Source organism: Stenella coeruleoalba (assembly GCF_951394435.1).
Source record: "Stenella coeruleoalba genome assembly, chromosome: 6".
Taxonomy (NCBI): Eukaryota; Metazoa; Chordata; class Mammalia; order Artiodactyla; family Delphinidae; genus Stenella; species Stenella coeruleoalba.
Window position 1 is genome coordinate 71,262,841 of NC_137151.1, and position 20,934 is coordinate 71,283,774.

The 20,934-nt window shown below is 36.9% G+C and overlaps 1 protein-coding gene across 3 annotated transcripts in view; it reads right to left on the reverse strand.

Annotated features, from left to right (window-relative positions):
- The window catches only part of LNPK (lunapark, ER junction formation factor), a 95,849-nt gene that overhangs the window by 34,312 nt on the left and 40,603 nt on the right, over positions 1-20,934 (reverse strand). For all 3 annotated transcript variants that reach the window (XR_013828628.1, XR_013828629.1, XM_079923667.1), the window contains exon 9: positions 4,266-4,478. Coding sequence is in view for 1 of the 3 variants with exons in the window: in XM_079923667.1 (XP_079779793.1) it covers positions 4,266-4,478 (213 nt within the window). In the remaining 2 variants the exon portion in view is untranslated. The remainder of the gene's footprint in view (positions 1-4,265; positions 4,479-20,934) is intronic.

The following is a 20,934-nucleotide window of genomic DNA, read 5'->3' on the forward strand; positions in this document are numbered from 1 at the left end:
TAAAACAGGTAACTAATAGAACCCGCTCTATTAAAAAATAAAATTTGAAGAAATAATACCATTTCTACACAAACTTGTCCATAAAATTAAAGATGAGAAAATACCTTCTCATAGTGAGGCCAGCATTACTCTGATAACAAAACCAGAAAAAAAAATTACAAGAAAAAACAAAACTACAGACCAATATCCCTAAGGAAAATTGATGTAAATATTTCTAACGAAATTTTAGCAAATTGAACCCAACAATATATATAAAATAATAAAACATCCTGACCAAGTGAAATTTACCTCAGGAAAGCTAGTGGTTTAACATCTAAAAATCAATGTTAAAAAAACCAATAAGGGGGCTTCCCTGGTGGCGCAGTGGTTGGGAGTCCGCTTGCCGATGCAGGGCGCACGGGTCCGTGCTCCGGTCCGGGAGGATCCCGCGTGCCGTGGAGCGGCTGGGCCCACGGGCCATGGCTGCTGAGCCTGCGCGTCCGGAGCCTGTGCTCCGTGACGGGAGAGGCCACGGCAGTGAGAGGCCTGCATACAGCAAAAAACAAAACAAACAAACAAAAAAAAAACAATCAGGGACTTCCCTGGTGGAGCAGTGATTAAGAATCCACCTGCTAATGGAGGGGACACGGATTCGATCCCTGGTCTGGGAAGATCCCACATGCCGCAGAGCAACTAAGCCCATGTGCCACAACTACTGAGTCTGCACTCTAGAGCCTGCATGCCACAACTACTAAAGCCCCTGTGCCTAGAGCCTGTGCTCCGCAGCAAGAGAAACCACCACAATGAGAAGCCCATACACTGCAACGAAGAGTAGCCCTCGCTTGCCGCAACTAGAGAAAGCCCACGCACAGCAACAAAGACCCAACGCAGCCAAAAATAAATAAATAAATTTATTTTTAAAAAATCAATCAGTGTATTTCACCATATGAAATAGTGAATGTTAAAACAGTGATGTTAAAACAAAAAAACAAACTAAAACCCTACATGAGCATCTCAATAGATGCAGAAAAAGCATTTGACAAAATCCATCATCTTTTACTGATAAAAACCTTTGTAACTAGGATTGGAAGGGTACTTCCTCAATCTGACAAAGGGTATCTATTAAAAAAAAAAAAACCTATAGCTTACATCAGGCTGAATGAAGAAAAAGTAAATGCTCTCCTCCTAAGATCAGCAATAAGGCAAGGATGTCTGCTCTCACCACTTCTATTTAACACTGCACTAAAGGTTCTAGCTAGTATAATAAGGCAAGAAAAAGAAATGAAAGGAATCCAGATTTTAAAAGAAGAAGTAAAATTGTCCTTACTTACAATCTGACAGCCTATGTAGAAAATACTATGGAATCTATAAGAAAAAAAGCTATCAGAACTAACAAGTGAGTTTAGCAATATTACAGGATACAAGATCAATATACAAAAATCAACTCTATTTCTATATATGTTAGCAATGAACAATGGAAATAGTTAATAAAATATCATTTCAAATATGATAAAAACATGAAAAAATTAGATGTACATTTAACCCCAAAAAGTGCAAAACCTATATACTGAACACTGCAAAACATTGTTGAGAGAAACTAGAGAAGATCTAAATAAATAGAGAGATACATTGTGTTCATGTAATAAATTAGCCAGTATCAGAGGAGATGAATGGAGAATGGGGAGTGGAGGAATAACCCAGAATTTAGTTAATGATTACATCATATAAAAACAGTAACAACAAAAACAAAGATTGCACATTCAAACTTTATGAATTGTTAACTCCACAGTTTCTGAAAACTGAAACAGAACTGTGTGCAGGAGATACTCTGAACTGAGAGACTACACAGAAGGCACTGAGAAGAAAGTGAGAGAATAAAATAAATAAGATGTGATGTTTGCCTTTGTAAAACAAGGCCAGATAAGAGTAAGATAGGCAGCATGGAGGTTACGTGGAGACCTCGTAGAAGACTTTGAAACAAAATGCGGTCTTGTTGGAATAAACCCTGCAATACATGCATAAAAGGTTTTCAAAATGGCTGTGACAAATACTTTAAAGCATTAAAAAATGGCTTTAGGGCAGTAACATGATATTAATATGTTAAAAGATAAGAAAGAGATTTGCTTTGTAAATAATCACAAATCTAAAGGTTGTTACCATCTTTAAAAAGGCAAATGATGTAGAATTATAGCTAGTAAATGAAATTTAGGTTCTAGAATAAGTTTTTAGTATTACAAATCAAGTACATTTTTCAGATTTCATCAGTTATTGGTATAGTCGTACTAACAACATTCAATCATTATCATCAAAACATTAACTTGAATGTAGACATTAAGTGTCATCCCTCATTACCAAATTTTCAACTTGAATAAACATGCCAAATTAGATTTTGAAAGCATTTAAGCCAACTTAACTTTTGCTGGAGTATTTTACTTCTACATGTTTAAAATGAAAATGTCCAGAAAGGAATCTGGATAAATAAAACAACAGATTTCATAAAACTATCTTAACTCCCTTGCATACTAATAACTTTTAAAATAACACATCTTTGTATTCATGCTGTTATGGGTAACAGTAATTAATAAAAACATCAAGAGCAATCATTGTAGGAATACTGGTCATTTTTACACAGCTTGGCAAATTATCAAGTACCTGCTGGTTATTAATTTCCAAACATATGGGAGCCCTGTGGTAATACACATTAAATTGATTCTCTTCCACAAATATGGCATAATGAAAATATGAATTATTAATCTTCGCTGTAAGAAATCACTTAACTCATTCATACTTTTGGCAATGTACAACTTAAATACAAAGTCTTTTACACAGAAACTAATTAAAAACTTCAGTAAAATATGTTATATTTACATGATCATGAAATGGTAGGCCATTGCTCCTGCTATAATCCTGTTCTTACATGTGCTAGTATATAATTTTTATTATTTTATATAAATTGCTAAACTTTAATTTCTTTAAAACTAGTTATACAAATGTATATAACTCATGCATTCTCACAAAAAATGTTCTTTCATTAAAGAACTAAGAGCTTTACTTTACAAATATGGGTATCTTGGATCAACTAGATAACTGAAAGATGAATAATTTTCAATCACTTTAATTTACTCAACTTCACAAAATATATGGCTGCCTTGAGTGACATCATTATATGTCAAGTTTAAAAGTATTTTTTCAATAACCAATAATTAAAAGTTATGTTTTGTATTCATTTCATTTGTAGCTAGCTTTCTTAATGTATTTATAAATTAATAGTTTTCTAGTTTTCTAAAATCTTATGCTGCTTTTTTTGAAGAAAAAGCAGGAAAAAAAGTCTACTGCATTAGTAACATTTAGATTGCTTATTGATTTTATTACATAAGTGCCCTGCATACCTGATATCAACTACTAACTAGCCTCAAAATCATTATAAATTATATGTAATTAGTCATGAAATATGAAAGTAATCTAAATTAAAATTAAATATTCTAAAATAAAATAAATAATTTACTATCATATTCAATAATCAGACATGGAAATCTACATAAACTAATGTGATCTGCTGATATAGTGGACTTCCATGTCCCAATCACACTCCAAAAGAAAGCTGCAGGGTAATATAATCTATTACACTCCAAAAATGGGGTCTTCCCCTAGAGATCTACAGCACTGAAAAATGAGAGTCCAAAGAAATGAAATACTAGTAAAGGGTAATAGTAGTAATTCTATTGAATTATTGTTATTAATTCAATAGAACTTTATGTTAAAGTATCTGTCAGAAGATACTAAGGTTCTATGGCTTAAAAAAAGAAAAATCTACCAAGCCCACATTAACATTAGTAGTATTATACACCACAACGCATGAATATTCTTCTTGAAATATGTTAAGTAATTGTCATATTTAAAAATATATATGAAGGGGCTAGCAAAAAGCACAAATATATTCCAAAAATGTTCTCTTCTATCGTCATTTTATATAAATCTGGGACCATTCTAAAGCTGAATATAAAAAGATATGCTATACTGTTGACTACAGAATACTACAAAGTTTTATTGCCATTTAAACAAAGAAGCCATAACAGTTAAATGAGCTCAAGAAATAGGTTTCAGTATCACAAGGTGCCAGCTGTAAAGAGTTATGTCTAATTGAATATGGAACTCCTGCTTAATCAGATAACTGCTCTGCTATTTCCAAATGAAATGCCATTTCCATACTGTCTGAAAATGGTCCATTTTATTGGTAACCAGAGAAAACAATATAAACTGTAAATAACATTAAGTGCTCTGTTTACCCATTCCAGGCACTGAAGTAGCAGGGGATCCAAAACGTCTTGGTAACACATTTGACGATAGGGCTGGAATAACAGTTCTTTCTGGGGGTCCACCAGGGGCCGAAGTGTCCTTTGGTGGTCCAGGAGATACTGGAACTTTGCAGGGAGAGCCCTGGCTAGAGCCTGCTGGTGCTGGAGAAAGGTTTCTTTGAGCTGCAGGTCGCTGACGAATCTCTGAGAATAAGAATAAAAAGCATGTATTAGGTTCAACATCCAACATACCACCATTAGTCAATATCACAAATGACTTACATTTAATAATGTTTTGTGGCACTAGAAGGCATCTGTAGGGTCAAAACTACTTGTAATAAGAAATCTATAAAATGTGACACTGAAAGCTGGCTGTAGAGTACTCCACTTCTGAACCTACAATTCAACTACATGTATATATTTACACAACAAGCCTTGATCTAAGTCTACCTGCTGATATTATTTTTCAAAATAAATTCAAATAAAATAAAATCGTCACCCAGTTATGCATCATATCTTTTTACAATAATCCTTCCCAAGTTATGATAAAGAAAGTTTATCAGAATTAGTGAAAACACCAGTGAAAATTGTAGAATTGTTTTTTCAAGATAAAAAAATGGTAATGCTAAGAAATGAGTAAATAAGTATATTCTGTAATTATCAAGTATTTATGAGGTAATTAAAGTAGTCATAGAAATGCTGAAAAAGTATTCTTTACTATTAGGTACCAATAGCTTCCCATTCTCCTTTATACTATTGCTATCTTTTTGGGTAAACTTTTTTTGCCAATACAGTTTACAAAGGAAAACTTCCACTCTGCATAAACAATATATTATCATAAACAAATCTTATCTTTTTCTGCAAAAATTACAAGAAGTGGACAAATGTGCCAAATCCAGGCTGCTGACTCTTTCTGAAACACAATAATGCTGTTGTTTACATACTGTCTATGGCTACTTTAGAAGAGTTGCGTAGTTACAACAGAGACCATACGGCTCTCAAAGCCATTTACTATATTTACTATCCGGTGCTTTACAGAAAGTTTCATGATCCCCTGCCTACTCGATAACATAAAATTCAATTCTGTCATTCCCCATACCCACCAATATCTTACTTGAATGTCGATGGTAAGAGCTCAAATAAAGATGCACTTCTAGCTTTTTAATTCTACATATCACCTTAAATTATCACAAATCCTGAAACTGTAGGCTAAAATTAAAGAAGTTAAATTTTAATTGGCATGACTGGTAAAAAATGCATACCTCCAGAAGCAAAATAGTTTAGATTTGGACTCTATTTGACAGTTAAAGATTTTCATGAAAAGTTCATTGTAATCAAAAGTACAGCTTGAGCATCAGATTTCATTTTACTATAATCTAGTCTACTAGTTAAGAACCTGGGCCCTGCGGTCAAAAAGGTTTGGTTAGAATCCTGGCTGCAGCTACAAGACCACAGATGGGCTAATTTCACTAAGTCTCTGTCTCTTTATCTGTAAAATTAGGATAATAATATCCTAACTCAGAATTGTTATGAGAATTAAATAAGATAATATCTGTAAGTTGATAGTTCACATTTATTGAATACATATTTCAGATGACAGTGTTTTCATACAGCTAAAGTATTTCAAATCACCATTTATCTGTAATTAGTGGGACCAACTAATTTTCCATTGGTTCTTAATTTAATCTCTAACCTAGCCACTGCAACAATAAATTACAAGCATGTCATCATTATATAAATGGAACTGCCCTTATATTTGGCTATATTCCTTACAGTTTATAGAAAACTTCAGATTTTACCTAGACTAAGTGTATCTTAATAACTCCTGCAAATTAGCTGGTCACTTAATTATCTTTGATTCACAAGGAACACCTTAAAAGATGGTTACACATAAGAAAAGCCACTAAATGCTGCAAAAGGTACTGAGATCAATGAAATCATATAAAGATCTGGTCACTGGAATTAATTTAAAAAAACAAGGCATCAAATATTGTAAATCATTTCTTTAGCAGATTTTTAGGTAGGTAAAACATAACTCAAAAATTACATTTTTCTTCCAGATAAATAAATGCTTAACATTTATTAGACTATCTTAAAAGTTACTATTATCCTTTCACTTCTTGAACAAAGACTTGAGACTGCATCCTCTGAGTGTGCATTCACCCAGTGAAAATTAACGAAGGCACTCTTTTTTTTAACATCACTCATATGCTACTGAAAGGTAAGGTCTATAACTAACTATTTAACAAAGAACACCATATCTAGCATTCCATAAAAGAGATGTGGCTTAATAATTTCTAAATCTAAAATTAGGCAGACAAAAAGGAAAACTGATACAGAAGAGTCAGGAAAGGGAGAAAAAGTTTCAATGTTTACAAAAGAAAAGCAGGTAACAAAGAGTTACCATGACAATGGTTGAAAATAGCTAGCAATACAATACCAAATCTATATTTGGTAAAGTGTTATGGAATATTCTGGTAGTCTCAATTTAAAATATGTAAGATTTATCTACTTTTAGCTACATGGCACTTACAAATGCTTTGTATTATAATTCTCTTAAAAAGTTTCTAGTACTCAACAAAGTAGTCATATCGGTTATATTGAACATTTCCCACATTTAAATGTAAAATACCATCCCCCAAAAAGATTTAGCAAGCATTCTATGTCAGTCTGGTTAAGTATAAGGACTGTCCCATAAAGCCACCTCTTGGCCAGAGGATGTTTTAACATCCTTATCAATGATCAATCAACTATTCAATAAAAATCACACCAAGTATGAGGACATGTCTATAATTTTAAATTCAAAATGAAGCAGACTCAAAATGAGATTAAAAACTACTATTTTATGATAAACAAAAGGAAGAAAAAAAGTTTAAAATAATAAAATAAGATAGTTGTTAAAAGCATAGATTCTGAAATCAAACTGTCTTGATTTAAATTTTAGCTCCACCCTGTTTATTAGATGTGCATGCAGCCTTTTCCAAGTTGACATCTCTCAGTTCAGCTTCCTCACATAATGAGAATACTTACCTCCATGGTTGTTACAAAGAACAAGGGCCTCATCTGTCTTCTACTTACTTGACCCTTTGCAGAATATGACAATGGATATCATCCCTACTTACACTTCAGCTTTCTAGATGCCAGTTTAGTTCTGCTTTTAACTTTGATCATTTCTTCTTTTTCCTGGGCTCCTCTCTCTCCATCTACACTTAAATGTTAATGTTCTTATACAGGGGTCCCCAACCACAGGGTCGCAGACCAGTATCGGTCCACGGCCTGTTAGGAACCGGGCCGCACAGCAGGAGGTGAGTGGCGGGCGGGCGAGCGAGTGAAGCTTCATCTGCCGCTCCCCATCGCTTGCGTTACCGCCTGAACCATACCCCGACCCCCTATCCTACCCCGGTCTGTGGAAAAATTGTCTTCCATGAAACCTGTCCCTGGTGCCAAAAAGGTTGGGGACAGCTGTTCTTATAGGTCCTCTTACTCTATTTTCTCTCCCTGGACAATTTCACTCGATCCCACGGTTTCAATAAATATCACCTATGCTTCCCAATGACTCCTAATCTGTATCTATAACCTCAACTTTTTTCTAAGCTCCATTTGAAATAATTAACTACCTATAAACCATATCACCTGGATTTAACTCTCATTCAACAGATCCAAAAGCAAAGTCATTATCTTCAACACAAACCTACTACTCTGATTCTTATGTTCCTTATCTTGCTTATAACACTAACATCTAACCAGTTGCTCAAGCTAAAAATCTTTACTCCTCCTTCGACTCCACACTTTCCAAATCTAATAGCCATCAAGTCCTATCAATCTATTCTTAAATCTGAATAATCTCTTAAATCTCTTTCCTTTTCAACTTCTTTGCAATAAGCTATCTAGTGTAGGCCCTTGTCTCTTACCTATATTAGTTGGTATCCTAATTGATACCCATGTGTTCAGCCTTGCTCTCTCCAATCCATTCTCCATGTTACAAAAAAGAAAAAACCAAAACCAAACAAACAAAAGCTGTTCTTTCTAAAATGCAAAGCCTCCAGTGGTTCCCATGTTGCATATAAGATAAAGTCTCAAACTCTGTAATGCTGCATACAAAATCCTTCATAATTATCCCTCCCTCACATAAACCCTACCCCCCTTTTTCAGGCATATGGCACTATTTGCAGTCCCTCAAGGTACCAAGGTCTCTTCTTGGTACCTTAGAGTAGACCTGAAGAGTCCTTTCCCACCATGTTCTCAAAGCAAATTGTTATTAAAACATATGCATTGTGATTCGTGACGACCTTCACCATGGTCCTTGGTATGTTAAGATTATTTACATATGCATAACTTTTTTAACCAAGAGCTAATAGACAGGAACTGCATCTTTATAGCCCCAGGATGTGGCAAGGTACTGGCACAGAGTATGAGCTTAATAAAGTCTATGAAACAAATTTATGTTCCTCCTGCACTTTAATAACGAACTTCCAACTGCCTATTACCCAACTTACGTGGTACAGTAGGCAGAATAAAGGCCTCCCAAACACATCCATGTCCTCATCCCCAGAAAATATAAATATGTTATGTTACATGCAAGAATAAGTAAGGCTGTACATGCACTAAGACTGTTAATCAACTGAATTTTTGTTGCCTGCTACATTGAGAATTTCAGCCTAATTTCAGGAGACCATACAAAAAAGCTATCTTCAAGCAGAAAATTTTCTAATAACATACACCACTTGCCAGCCTTTAGTTGAGTTTACTTTATTGTTGCTCTGCTCTTTAAAGAACTATTAAGCAAAATGTACTCTTAATTTATCGAAACATTTTTCTTCATCACCTTGATGACTTATTCCTACTCTAGTTTGTCTCCTACCTCTCTCAATTTTAAACAACCTGCACCTTGCAGTTCACCAAGGTCTCATTTGGTTAATCACTTTTTTACAACATTTAAACAAAATTTATGAATTCTTTAAAAAAGTTTCCTTTTATTTCTTTTGACAACACACTTATTAAGCAACCACTATGAGTAAAGCACTACTGAGTGGAATTCAGAGTTGCAATATAAAGGTGGCAAGCAAAGATAATACAAAATTATAACATACACTAATACAAGGTAAATGCCACAAAAAAAGGAAACAACAAAGTACCATGAAGGGTTCAGGAAGCGGGATATTAAAATCAGTGATGGGATGAAGAAAGGTTTCATGGTAATGTTGGCATTTAATATGAACACAGAAAAATGGATGGGGATAGAAATGCCTTTGTTACCTGTATTAAGGTATATGTGACAGTTTTAAAATAAGAGTCCACAATTATTTGAGTCACCTCCATTCAAATGGGAGAAGGAGAATGCCTATGTCCCCTCCCTTGAATCTGTAATACTGCTGTTTGACCAAGAGAATATAGGTGTGCCAGCTTTCAAAACTACTCTGTCTTTTGGGTGGCTTACTCTTAGAACCCAGCACCACATCAGAAGCAAGTCCAAGTGGCTCCATTAGAGAGGTCCATGTGGAAAGGAACCAGTGGCCAGCACCAATCTTTCAGTCATGTGCGTAAGCCATCCTGGTAGTAGATCCTCCATCCCCAATCAGGTAGCTCCAACCCATGTGGGGTAGAGATGAGATGTTTCTACCAAACTCTGCCAAAATTGTAAATTCATGAGCAAAACAAATGAATGCTGTTTTAAGCCACTAAGTTTTGGAGTGGTTTGTAATACAATAGATAACTACAACAGTATAGCTATAACACGTAAGAACACCCAAAAAAGTGCATTTGCTATTTTATGTTTTCGCAGATTTTCTTTATCAAATGTACATCCCCCAAAACAGCAAAGTATGAAGTATCATTCCATTTACTATCAAGAGCAAAAAAGATTCATGACTTCTACTTTAATCTTCCATATCTGCCATGGAACACAAGTGAGTAAACTCTAAAAACCTACTTAAATAAGAAGTTGTAATCCATTTGCTAGGACCATTAACTTTTTTTCAATACTTTTTGATTTCACACTTAGCTGTGGCAGGATATAACTGACTTTCCTTTTGTTAATTTCACTAGTACAAGATGCACTTGTACACTAAATCCCATCCTTTCTTGCCTCCTCATGGATGGTTCTCCATCAATTGTCCCCACTCTCTCCATCATCAATTATTCCATGTCTTCTAGGCCATTCCCAGTAGCACATAAATGCACATGCTATCATTTCTTTCATACATCCTGCTCACTCATACACACAAAATGCTTCCCCCTCCAACTACCCATTTTCTCAATTCCCTTTACTCAAAAGAACTGCCTCTTCTCATTGTCTACCACTTCTCTACTCCCTTACTTTCTTAAATCTACTCTAAACAGGCTTTTACTCCATTCCTCTACCAAAACTATTCTTCTCAAGGTCACCAAGTTCTTCAACATTGCTAAAACCTATGGTCAATTTTCGTCCCTCAACTTACTTGGCAGCAGTATGTGTCACAGATGACCATGACCCAGAAACTTCAATTAGTGTCCAGGACACCACACACTCTTGGGATTTCCTATCTCACTGACCACTTCTTCTCACTTTCTTTTTCTGGTTCTTCTTCATTACTCCAAGTATCTTAATGTTAGAGTACCCTAGGGTGGCCTTGGTCCTTTTCTCTTCTTTCTCCACATTTACATCCTTGATAATCTCATCCGGTTTCATGGTTTTAGTAGATACCATCCAAATACTGATGACACCCAAATTTATATCTCCAATCCACATAATTCCTGTTTGCCAGACTCATATTCAACTACATCCTTAGAATCCCCACTTGGACATCTGTCTAATAGGCATCTCAAACATACATATCCAAAAATCAAACCCTGTTCTTCACCACCTCACCTGAAACCCCATCCAAAAAGTGCTCCTCTTGTAATTTCTACCATCTCAATAACTGGAAACTCTATCTTCCCAGTTATTCAGGCCAAAATCCTGAAGGTCACCTCTGAGTCCTCGGTCTCTGACCCAATATCCAATCCATCAGGAAATCTTTTAGGTTCCAACTTTAAAATATATGCAGAATCTTAAACCACCTCTTATGTTACTAAACAAAGGTTCAAGCCACCATCAGTGCTTTCCTAGATAACTGCAAGAGCTTCCTAAGTACTTCCCCTGCTTCCACCTTTGCTTCCTTTGCAGCCTCAACACAGTCACCTTCCTTTTAAAATATAATTTAAATCATGTCAATCCTCTGCTCAAAACAAAAAACAAAATTTTTTAAAAATTGAAAACTGAAGTTCTTACAGTGGTCTACATTCTACAAGACCCACATGATATGATCCTTTGCTACCTCTCTTACTGTCTCTCCTACTATTCTCCCCATTGTTCAATCCAGTCCAGCCATATTGGCCTCCACGCTATTTCTAGAGTAATCTGGGCATACTCTCTACTCAATCTCTGCACTTACTGATCCTTCTGTCTGGAATGTACTTCCCTCAGATATCTGCATGACTCATTCCCTCACCTCTTTCATGACTTTGATCAAAGGTCACCTTATCAATGTGGCCTTCCCTGACAACCCTACTTAACGCTTCAACCCACCCTCACTCAAGACAGTCCCTATACATCACCCTTTCTTCATTTTCCTCCATCTAACACTATACAGATAAACTGATAGATAAAATTGTCTACCCCCACAACATGCACGAAGGGAGATTTTTTTTTTGTCTCTTTTGTTTTACTACTATAACCTCAGGGTCTAAAACAATGCCTGACAGCACATACTCAATAAACATTTACTGGAAAAAACAAAAACAAATGAATAAATCAGAAATTAGTATATAGAAGTCAAATTTATTCCCATATACCAATTAAAACCTTAAAAAGGAGGTCCTCCCCAAGGACTGAGGAGTCCAATCCCCACACTGGGCTCCCCAGCCCAGGGGTCCTGCACCAAAATGAGCCCCCAAAATGTCTGACTTTCAAAACCAGCAGGGTTCACATTTTGGAGAGCCAGAGGGCTGTAGGAAACTGAGGCTGCTCTTAAAGAGTGCAGGCAAAAACTCACTCAATCTGAATTCAAGCAGAAAGGCAGCAGTGTGAAAGGTGCCAGGGTCAGCCCTACTTGCCGATCTTAGAAAGCCTCCTGCTGGGACTCCCCTTAGGGACTCAGATGTTGGCAGTAGCCACTAATGTGATCTCATATTACCTAGATGACACCAGAACTGGCAGGCATGCTCTGGAATCCTCCCTCGAGCCTATTAGCACCAGGGGCCTGCCTCACCTACCAGTGTGCTCACATCAGTTGCCTGCCACCAGGCCTCACAGCCCGATGTGCTGGGGGGCCTGCACCGCCCACCAATGTATCCCCTGTAATAGCACAAAGCAGGTCCTCTCAGCCAGCTGGGCCCAGGGGCCAACCCGCATACCAGCAAACCCACGGCAGTTAGCCCCGCAACAAGAGAAAGGCGTACACAGCCCACACAGGTTACACCCCTGAAGCATCTGGCTCTGGTGCACAGAAGAGAGCATGTGCCTGGGCCCCACAGGACACCACCTACATAAGACCACTTCTCCAAGATCAGGAAATGTAACGGGCCTACCTAATACAAAGAAATAAACACAGAGAATTAGGCAAAGTGAGAAGACAGAAAAGTATGTTCCAAATGAAAGAACAAGACCAATCTCAGAAACTAAATGAAGTGGAGATAAACAATCTATCTGATAAAGAGTTCAAGGTAATGATCATAAAGATGCTCATGAAACTCAGGAGAAGAATGGATGACCACAGTGCAAACTTCAGCAGAGTAAGAAAATACTTTAAAAAATCAGAGCTGAAGAATACAATAACTAAGATGAAAAACACACTAGAGGGAATCAATGGAAGATTAGATGATACAGAAGAATAGACTAGTGATCTGAAAGACAGAGTAGTGGAAATCACCCAAACTGAACAGAAAAAAGAAAAAGAACTCAGAAAAAAGAGAATAGTTTAAGGGACCTCTGGGACAACATCAAGCATACTAACATTCGCATTACATGAATTCCAGAAGGAAGAGAGAGAGAGAAAGGGGCAGAGAAGTTAGCTCAAGAAATAATAGCTGAAAACTTCCCCAATGTGAGGAAGGAAACAGACATCCAGGTCCTGGAAGCACAGACAGTCCCAAACAAGATGAACCCAAAGAGGTCCACATCAAGACACATTATACTTAAAACGTCAAAAGAGAAAGATAAGGAGAGAATCTTAAAAGCAGCAGAGAAAAACAACTAGTTATACATATGAGAGCCCCCATAAGACTATCAGCTGACTTTTCAGCAGAAACTTTGCAGGCCAAAAGGGAGCAGCACAATATATTTAAAGTACTGGAGAAAAAAAGAAACAACCAAGAATACTCTACCCATCAAGGTTATCATTCAGAATTGAAGGAGAGGTAGTTTTATACACAGCAAAAGCTAGAGGAGTTCATCACCACTAAACCGACCTTACGAGAAATGTTAAAGGGACTTCTCTAAGTGGAAAAGAAAAAGCCACAACTAAAAGTAAGAAAATTCTGAGGAAACAATCTCACCACTACAGACAAACATATAGTGAAAGTAGTGGATCAATCACTTATAAAGCTAGTAGAAATGATGAAAAGCAAAAGTAGTAAAATCATCTATATCTATGTAGTTAAGGGATACGCAAAATAAAAGGATGTAAATTCAAAACATAAAACATGATGGGGGGCTAAACATGTAGGGCTTTTAGAAAGTGTTTGAACTTAAAACAAGATCATCAACTTAAAACAGCTATATACACAGGTCATTATATATGAACCTCATAGTACCTAAAACAAAAACACACACACAAAACAAAGGAATCCAAACATAACATTAAAGATATTCATCAAATCATAAGGGAAGAAAGCAAGAGAAGAAGAAAGAAACAAAGAAGAACTACAAAAACAATCAGAAAACAATAAACAGAATGGAAATGAGTACATACCTATTAATAATTACTTTAAATGTAAATGGACAAAGTGCTCTAATCAAAAGACAATGGATGGCTGAATGGATCAAAAAATCAAGACCAGGACTTCCCTGGTGGTGCAGTGGTTAAGAATCCACCTGTCAATGCAGGGGACACAGGTTCAATCCCTGGTCCGGGAAGGTCCCACATGCCGCGGAGCAACTAAGCCCGTGCGCAACAACTACTGAGCCTGCGCTCCAGAGCCTGTGAGCCACAACTAATGGCCCATGCGCCACAACTACTGAAGCCCACGCGCCTAGAGCCTGTGCTCTGCAAGAAGAGAAGCCACTGTAATGAGAAGCCGATGCACCACAACGAAGAGTAGCCCCCACTCAATGCAACTAGAGAAAGCCTGCATGCAGCAACAAAGACCCAATGCAGTCAAAAAATAATTAATTAAAAAAAAGAATACTAGCAACCAAATTGAACAATACATTAGAAGGATCATAAACCATGACCAAGTGGGGTTTAAACCAAGGATGCAAGGATGGTTCAATATCCACAAATCAATTAATCTGACACACCATGTTAACAAGACGAAAGATAAAAATCCTGATTATCTCAATACATGTAGAAAAAGCATTTGACAAAACCCAACATCCATTTATGATAAAAACTCTCAACAAAGTGGGTATAGTGGGAACATACCTCAACATAATAAATTCCATATATGACAAACCCAGAGCTAAGACTCAATAGAGAAAGCTGAAAGCTTTGCCTCTAAGATCAGGAATAAGACAAAAATGCCCACTCTCATCACACTTATTCAACATGCATTGGAAGTCCTAGCCACAGCAAGCAGACAAGAAAAAGAAATAAAAAGCATCCAGGCTGCTGCTAGTGAACCTGTCCTCAAGGTGAGACACAGCCACCTCCCGCCTCTGCAGGAGACCACCCAACACTAGCAGGGTGTTATAGACTAGAAAAATCCTGGTTTAAAAATAAAGAGATTAGGAGAGGAAAGACAGCAGAAGCAAGAAGAATTACAATCCTGCAGCCTGTGGAACAAAAACCACATTCACAGAAAGATAGACAAGATGAAAAGGCAGAGGGCTATGTGCCAGATGAAGGAACAAGATAAAACTCCAAAAATACAACTAAATGAAGTGGAGATAGGCAACCTTCCAGAAAAAGAATTCAGAATAATGATAGTGAAGATGATCAAGGACCTCAGAAAAAGAATAGAGGCAGACTCAAAAGATGCGAGAAATGTTTAACAAAGACCTAGAAGAATTAAAGAACAAACAGAGATTAACAATACAATAACTGAAATGAAAAATACACTAGAAGGAATCAATAGCAGAATAACTGAGGCAGAAGAACGGATAAATGACCTGCAAGACAGAATGGTGGAATTCACTGCTGCAGAACAGAATAAAGAAAAAAGAATGAAAAGAAATGAAGACAGCCTAAGAGACTTCTCAGACAACATTCGCATTATAGGGGTCTCAGAAGGAGAAGAGAGAGAGAAAGGACCCAAGAAAATATCTGAAGAGATTATAGTCGAAAACTTCCCTAACATGGGAAAGGAAATAGCCACCCAAGTCCAGGAAGTGCAGAGAGTTCCATACAGGATAAACCCAAGGAAGACACACACCAAGACACATAGTAATCAAATTGGCAAAAGTTAAAGACAAAGAAAAATTGTTGAAAGCAACAAGGGAAAAGCAACAAATAACATACAAGGGAACTCCCAAAAGGTTAACAGTTAATTTCTCAGCGGAAACTCTATAAGCCAGAAGGGAGTGGAATGACATATTTAAAGTGATGAAAGGGAAGAACCTACAACCAGATTACTCTACCCTGCAAGGATCTCATTCAGATTCGATGGAGAAATCAAAAGCTTTACAGACAAGCAAAAGCTAAGAGAATTCACCACCACCAAACCAGCTCTACAATAAATGCTAAAGGAACTTCTCTAAGTGGGAAACACAAGAGAAGAAAAGGACCTACAAAAACAAACCCAAAACAATTAAGAAAATGGTAATAGGAACATACATATCAATAATTACCTTAAATGTGAATGGATCAAATGCTCCAACCAAAAGACACAGGCTCACTGAATGGATACAAAAACAAGACGCATATATATGCTGTCTACAAGAGACCCACTTCAGGCCTAGAGACACATACAGATTGAAAGTAAGGGGATGGAAAAAAGATATTCCATGCAAATGGAAATCAAAAGAAAGCTGGAGTAGCGATACTCATATCAGATAAAATAGACTTTAAATTAAAAATGTTACAAGAGACAAGAAAGGACACTACATAATGATCAAGGGATAAATCCAAGAAGAAGATATAACAATTATAAATATATATGCACCCAACATAGGAGCACCTCAATACATAAGGCAACTGCTAACAGCTCTAAAAGAGGAAATCGACAGTAACACAATAATAGTGGGGGACTTTAACACCTCACTTACATCAATGGACAGATCATACAAACAGAAAATTATTAAGGAAACACAAGCTTTAAATAACACAAGAGACCAGATAGATTTAATTGATATTTATAGGACATTCCATCCAAAAACAGCAGATTACACTTTCTTCTCAAGTACGCATGGAACATTCTCCAGGACAGATCACATCTTGGGTCACAAACCAAGTCTCGGTAAATTTAAGAAAACTGAAATCATATTAAGCATCTTTTCTGACCACAATGCTATGAGATTAGAAATCAGTTACAGGGAAAAAAACGTAAAAAACACAAACACATGGAGGCTACACAATACGTTACTAAATAACCAAGAGATCACTGAAGAAATCAGAGAGGAAATCAAAAAATACCTAGAGACAAATGACAATGGAAACACGATGATCCAAAACCTATGGGATGCAGCAAAAACAGTTCTAAGAGGGAAGTTTATAGCAATACAATCCTACCTCAAGAAACAACAAATATTTCAAATAAACAATCTAACCTTACACCTAAAAGAACTAGAGGAAGAAGAACAAACTAAACTTAGTAGAAGGAAAGAAGTCATAACGATCAAAGCAGAAATTAATAAAATAGAAACAAAGAAAACAATAGCAAATATCAATAAAGCTGGTTCTTTGAGAAGATAAACAAAATTGATAAACTATTAGCCAGACTCATCACGAAAAAGAGAGGACTCAAATCAAAAAAATTAGAAATGAAAATGAAGTTACAACAGACACCACAGAAGTACAAAGCATCCTAAGAGACTACTACAAGCAACTCTATGCCAATAAAATGGACAACCTGGAAGAAATGGACAAATTCTTAGAAGGGTATAACCTTCCAAGACTGAACCAGGAAGAAATAGAAAATATGAACAGACCAATCACAAGTAATGAAATTGAAACTGTGATATAAAATCTTCCAACAAACAAAAGTCCAGGACCAGATGGCTTCACAGGTGAATTCTATCAAACATTTAGAGAAGAGCTAACACCCATCCTTCTCAAACTCTTCCAAAAATTTTCAGAGGAAGGAACACTCCCAAACTCATTCTATGAGGCCACCATCATCAACTTGATACTAAAACCAGAAAAAGATACTACAAAAGAAGAAAATTACAGGCCAATATCACTGATGAACACAGATGCAAAAATCCTTAACAAAATACTAGCAAACAGAATCCAACAACACATTAAAAGGCTCATACACCATGATCAAGTGGGATTTATCCCAGGGATGCAAGGATTCTTCAATATACACAAATCAATCAATGTGATACACCATATTAACAAACTGAAGAAGAAAAACCGTATGATCATCTCAATAGATGCAGAAAAAGCTTTTGACAAAATTCAACACCCATTTATGATAAAAACTCTCCAGAAAGTGGGCACAGAGGGAACTTACCTCAACATAATAAGGCCACATATGACAAACCCACAGCAAACATCATTCTTTTTTTTTTTTTCGGTACGTGGGCCTCTCACTGTTGTGGCCTCTCCCGTTGCGGAGCACAGGCTCCGGACGCGCAGGCTCAGCGGTCATGGCTCACGGGCCCAGCTGCTCCGCAGCACGCGGGATCTTCCTGGACCGGGGCACGAACCCATGTCCCCTGCAATGGCAGGCGGACTTCCAACCACTGCGCCACCAGGGAAGCCCCAAACATCATTCTTGATGGTGAAAAACTGAAAGCATTTTGTCTAAGATCAGGAACAAGACAAGAATGTCCACTCTCACCACTATTATTCAACATAGTTTTGGAAGTCCTAGCCATGGCAATCAGAGAAGAAAAATAAATAAAAGGAATACAAATTGGAAAAGAAGAAGTAACACTGTCACTCTTTGCAGATGACATGATACTATACATAGAGAATCGTAAAGATGCCACCAGAAAACTACTAGAGCTAATCAATGAATTTGGTAAAGTTGCAGGATACAAAATTAATGCACAGAAATCTCTTGCATTCCTACACACTAATGATGAAAAATCTGAAAGGGAAATTAAGGAAACACTCCCGTTTACCATTGCACCAAAAAGAATAAAATACCTAGGAATAAACGTACCTAGGGAGACAAAGACCTGTATGCAGAAAACTATGAGACACTGATGAGAGAAATTAAAGATGAAACAAACAGATGGAGAGATATACATGTTCTTGGATTGGAAGAACCAATGCTGTGAAAATGACTATACTATCCAATGCAATCTACAGATTCAGTGCAATCCCTATCAAATTACCAATGGCATTTTTTACAGAACTAGAACAAAAAATCTTAAAATCTGTATGGAGAAACAAAAGACCCCGAATAGCCAAAGCAATCTTGAGGGAAAAAAAACGGAGCTGGAGGAATCAGGCTTCCGGACTTCAGACTATACTACAAAGCTACAGTAATCAAGATAATATGGTACTGGCACAAAAACAGAAATAAAGACCAATGGAACAGGATAGAAAGCCCAGAGATAAACCCACACACATACAGTCACCTTATTTTTGATAAAGGAGGCAAGAATATACAATGGAGAGAAGACAGTCTCTTCAGTAAGTGGTGCTGGGAAAACTGGACAGCTACATGTAAAAGAATGAAATTAGAACAGTCCTTAACACCATATACAAAAATAAACTCAAAGTGGATTAGAGACCTAAATGTAAGACTGGACAGTATAAAACTCTTACAGGAAAACATAGGAAGAACACTCTTTGACATAAATCACAGCAAGATCTTTTCTGATCCACCTCCTAGAGTAATGGAAATAAAAACAAAAATAAACAAATGGGACCTAATGAAACTTAAAAGTTTTTACACAGCAAAAACATGATGCTACAAACACGATGAAAAGACGCGAAGCTACAAACACGATGAAAAGACAACCCTCAGAATGGGTGAAAATATTTGAAAACAAATCAATGGACAAAGGATTAATCTCCAAAATATATAAACAGCTCATGCAGCTCAATATTAAAAAGACAAACAACCCCATCAAAAAATGGGCAGAATGGCTTCCCTGGTGGCACAGTGGTTGAGAGTCCGCCTGCCGATGCAGGGGACACAGGTTCGCGCTCCGGTCCAGGAAGATCCCACATGCCGCAGAGCAGCTAGGCCTGTGAGCCATGGTCGCTGAGCCTGCGTGTCCGGAGCCTGTGCTCCGCAACAGGAGAGGCCACAAAAGTGAGAGGTCCGCGTACCGCAAAAAAAAAAAAAAAAATGGGCAAAAGACCTAAATAGACATTTCTCCAAAGAACACATACAGATGGCCAAGAAGCACATGAAAAGGTGCTCAACATCACTAATTATTAGAGAAATGCAAATCAAAACTACAATGATTTATCACCTCACACTAGTTAGAATGGGCATCATCAGGAAATCTACAAACAACAAATGCTGGAGAGGGTGTGGAGAAAAGGGAACCCTCTTGCACTGTTGGTGGGAATATAAATTGATACAGTCACTATGGAGAACAGGATGGAGGTTCCTTAAAAAACTAAAAATAGAATTACCATATGACCCAGCAATCCCGCTACTGGGCGTATACCCAGAGAAAACCATAATTCAAAAAGACACACACACCCCAATGTTCATTGCAGCACTATTTATAATAGCCAGGACATGGAAGCAACCTAAATGCCCATCGACAGATGAATGGATAAAGAAGATGTGGTACATATATACAATGGAATATACTCAGCCATAAAAAGGAACGAAATTGAGTCATTTGTAGAGACGTGGATGGAACTAGAGACTGTCATACAGAGTGAAGTAAGTCAGAAAGAGAAAAACAAATATCGTATATTAACGCATATATGTGGAACCTAGAAAAATGGTACAGATGAACTGGTTTGCAGGGCAGAAATTGAGACACAGATGCATAGAACAAACGTATGGACACCATGGGGGGAACGTGGCCGGGGGGTGGGGGGGTGGGGCGATGAACTGGGAGATTGGGATTGACATGTATACACTGATGAGTATAAAATTGATGACTAATAAGAACCTGCTGTATAAAGAAATAAATAAAATAAAGTTCAAAGAAATAATAATAAATAAAAATAAAGAGATTAGGAGCAGTTGCTCTACTGACTTGCTCTATAAAAAAAAAAAAGAAAAAAGCATCCAAATTGGAAAGGAAGAAGTCACTGTCACTATTTGCAGATAACATGATATTGTATATACAAAACCCTAAAGACATCACCAGAAAACTTTTAGAACTCATTAATGAATTCAGGAAAGTTGAAGGATACAAAATTAATATACAGAAATCTGTTTCATTTCTATTCAC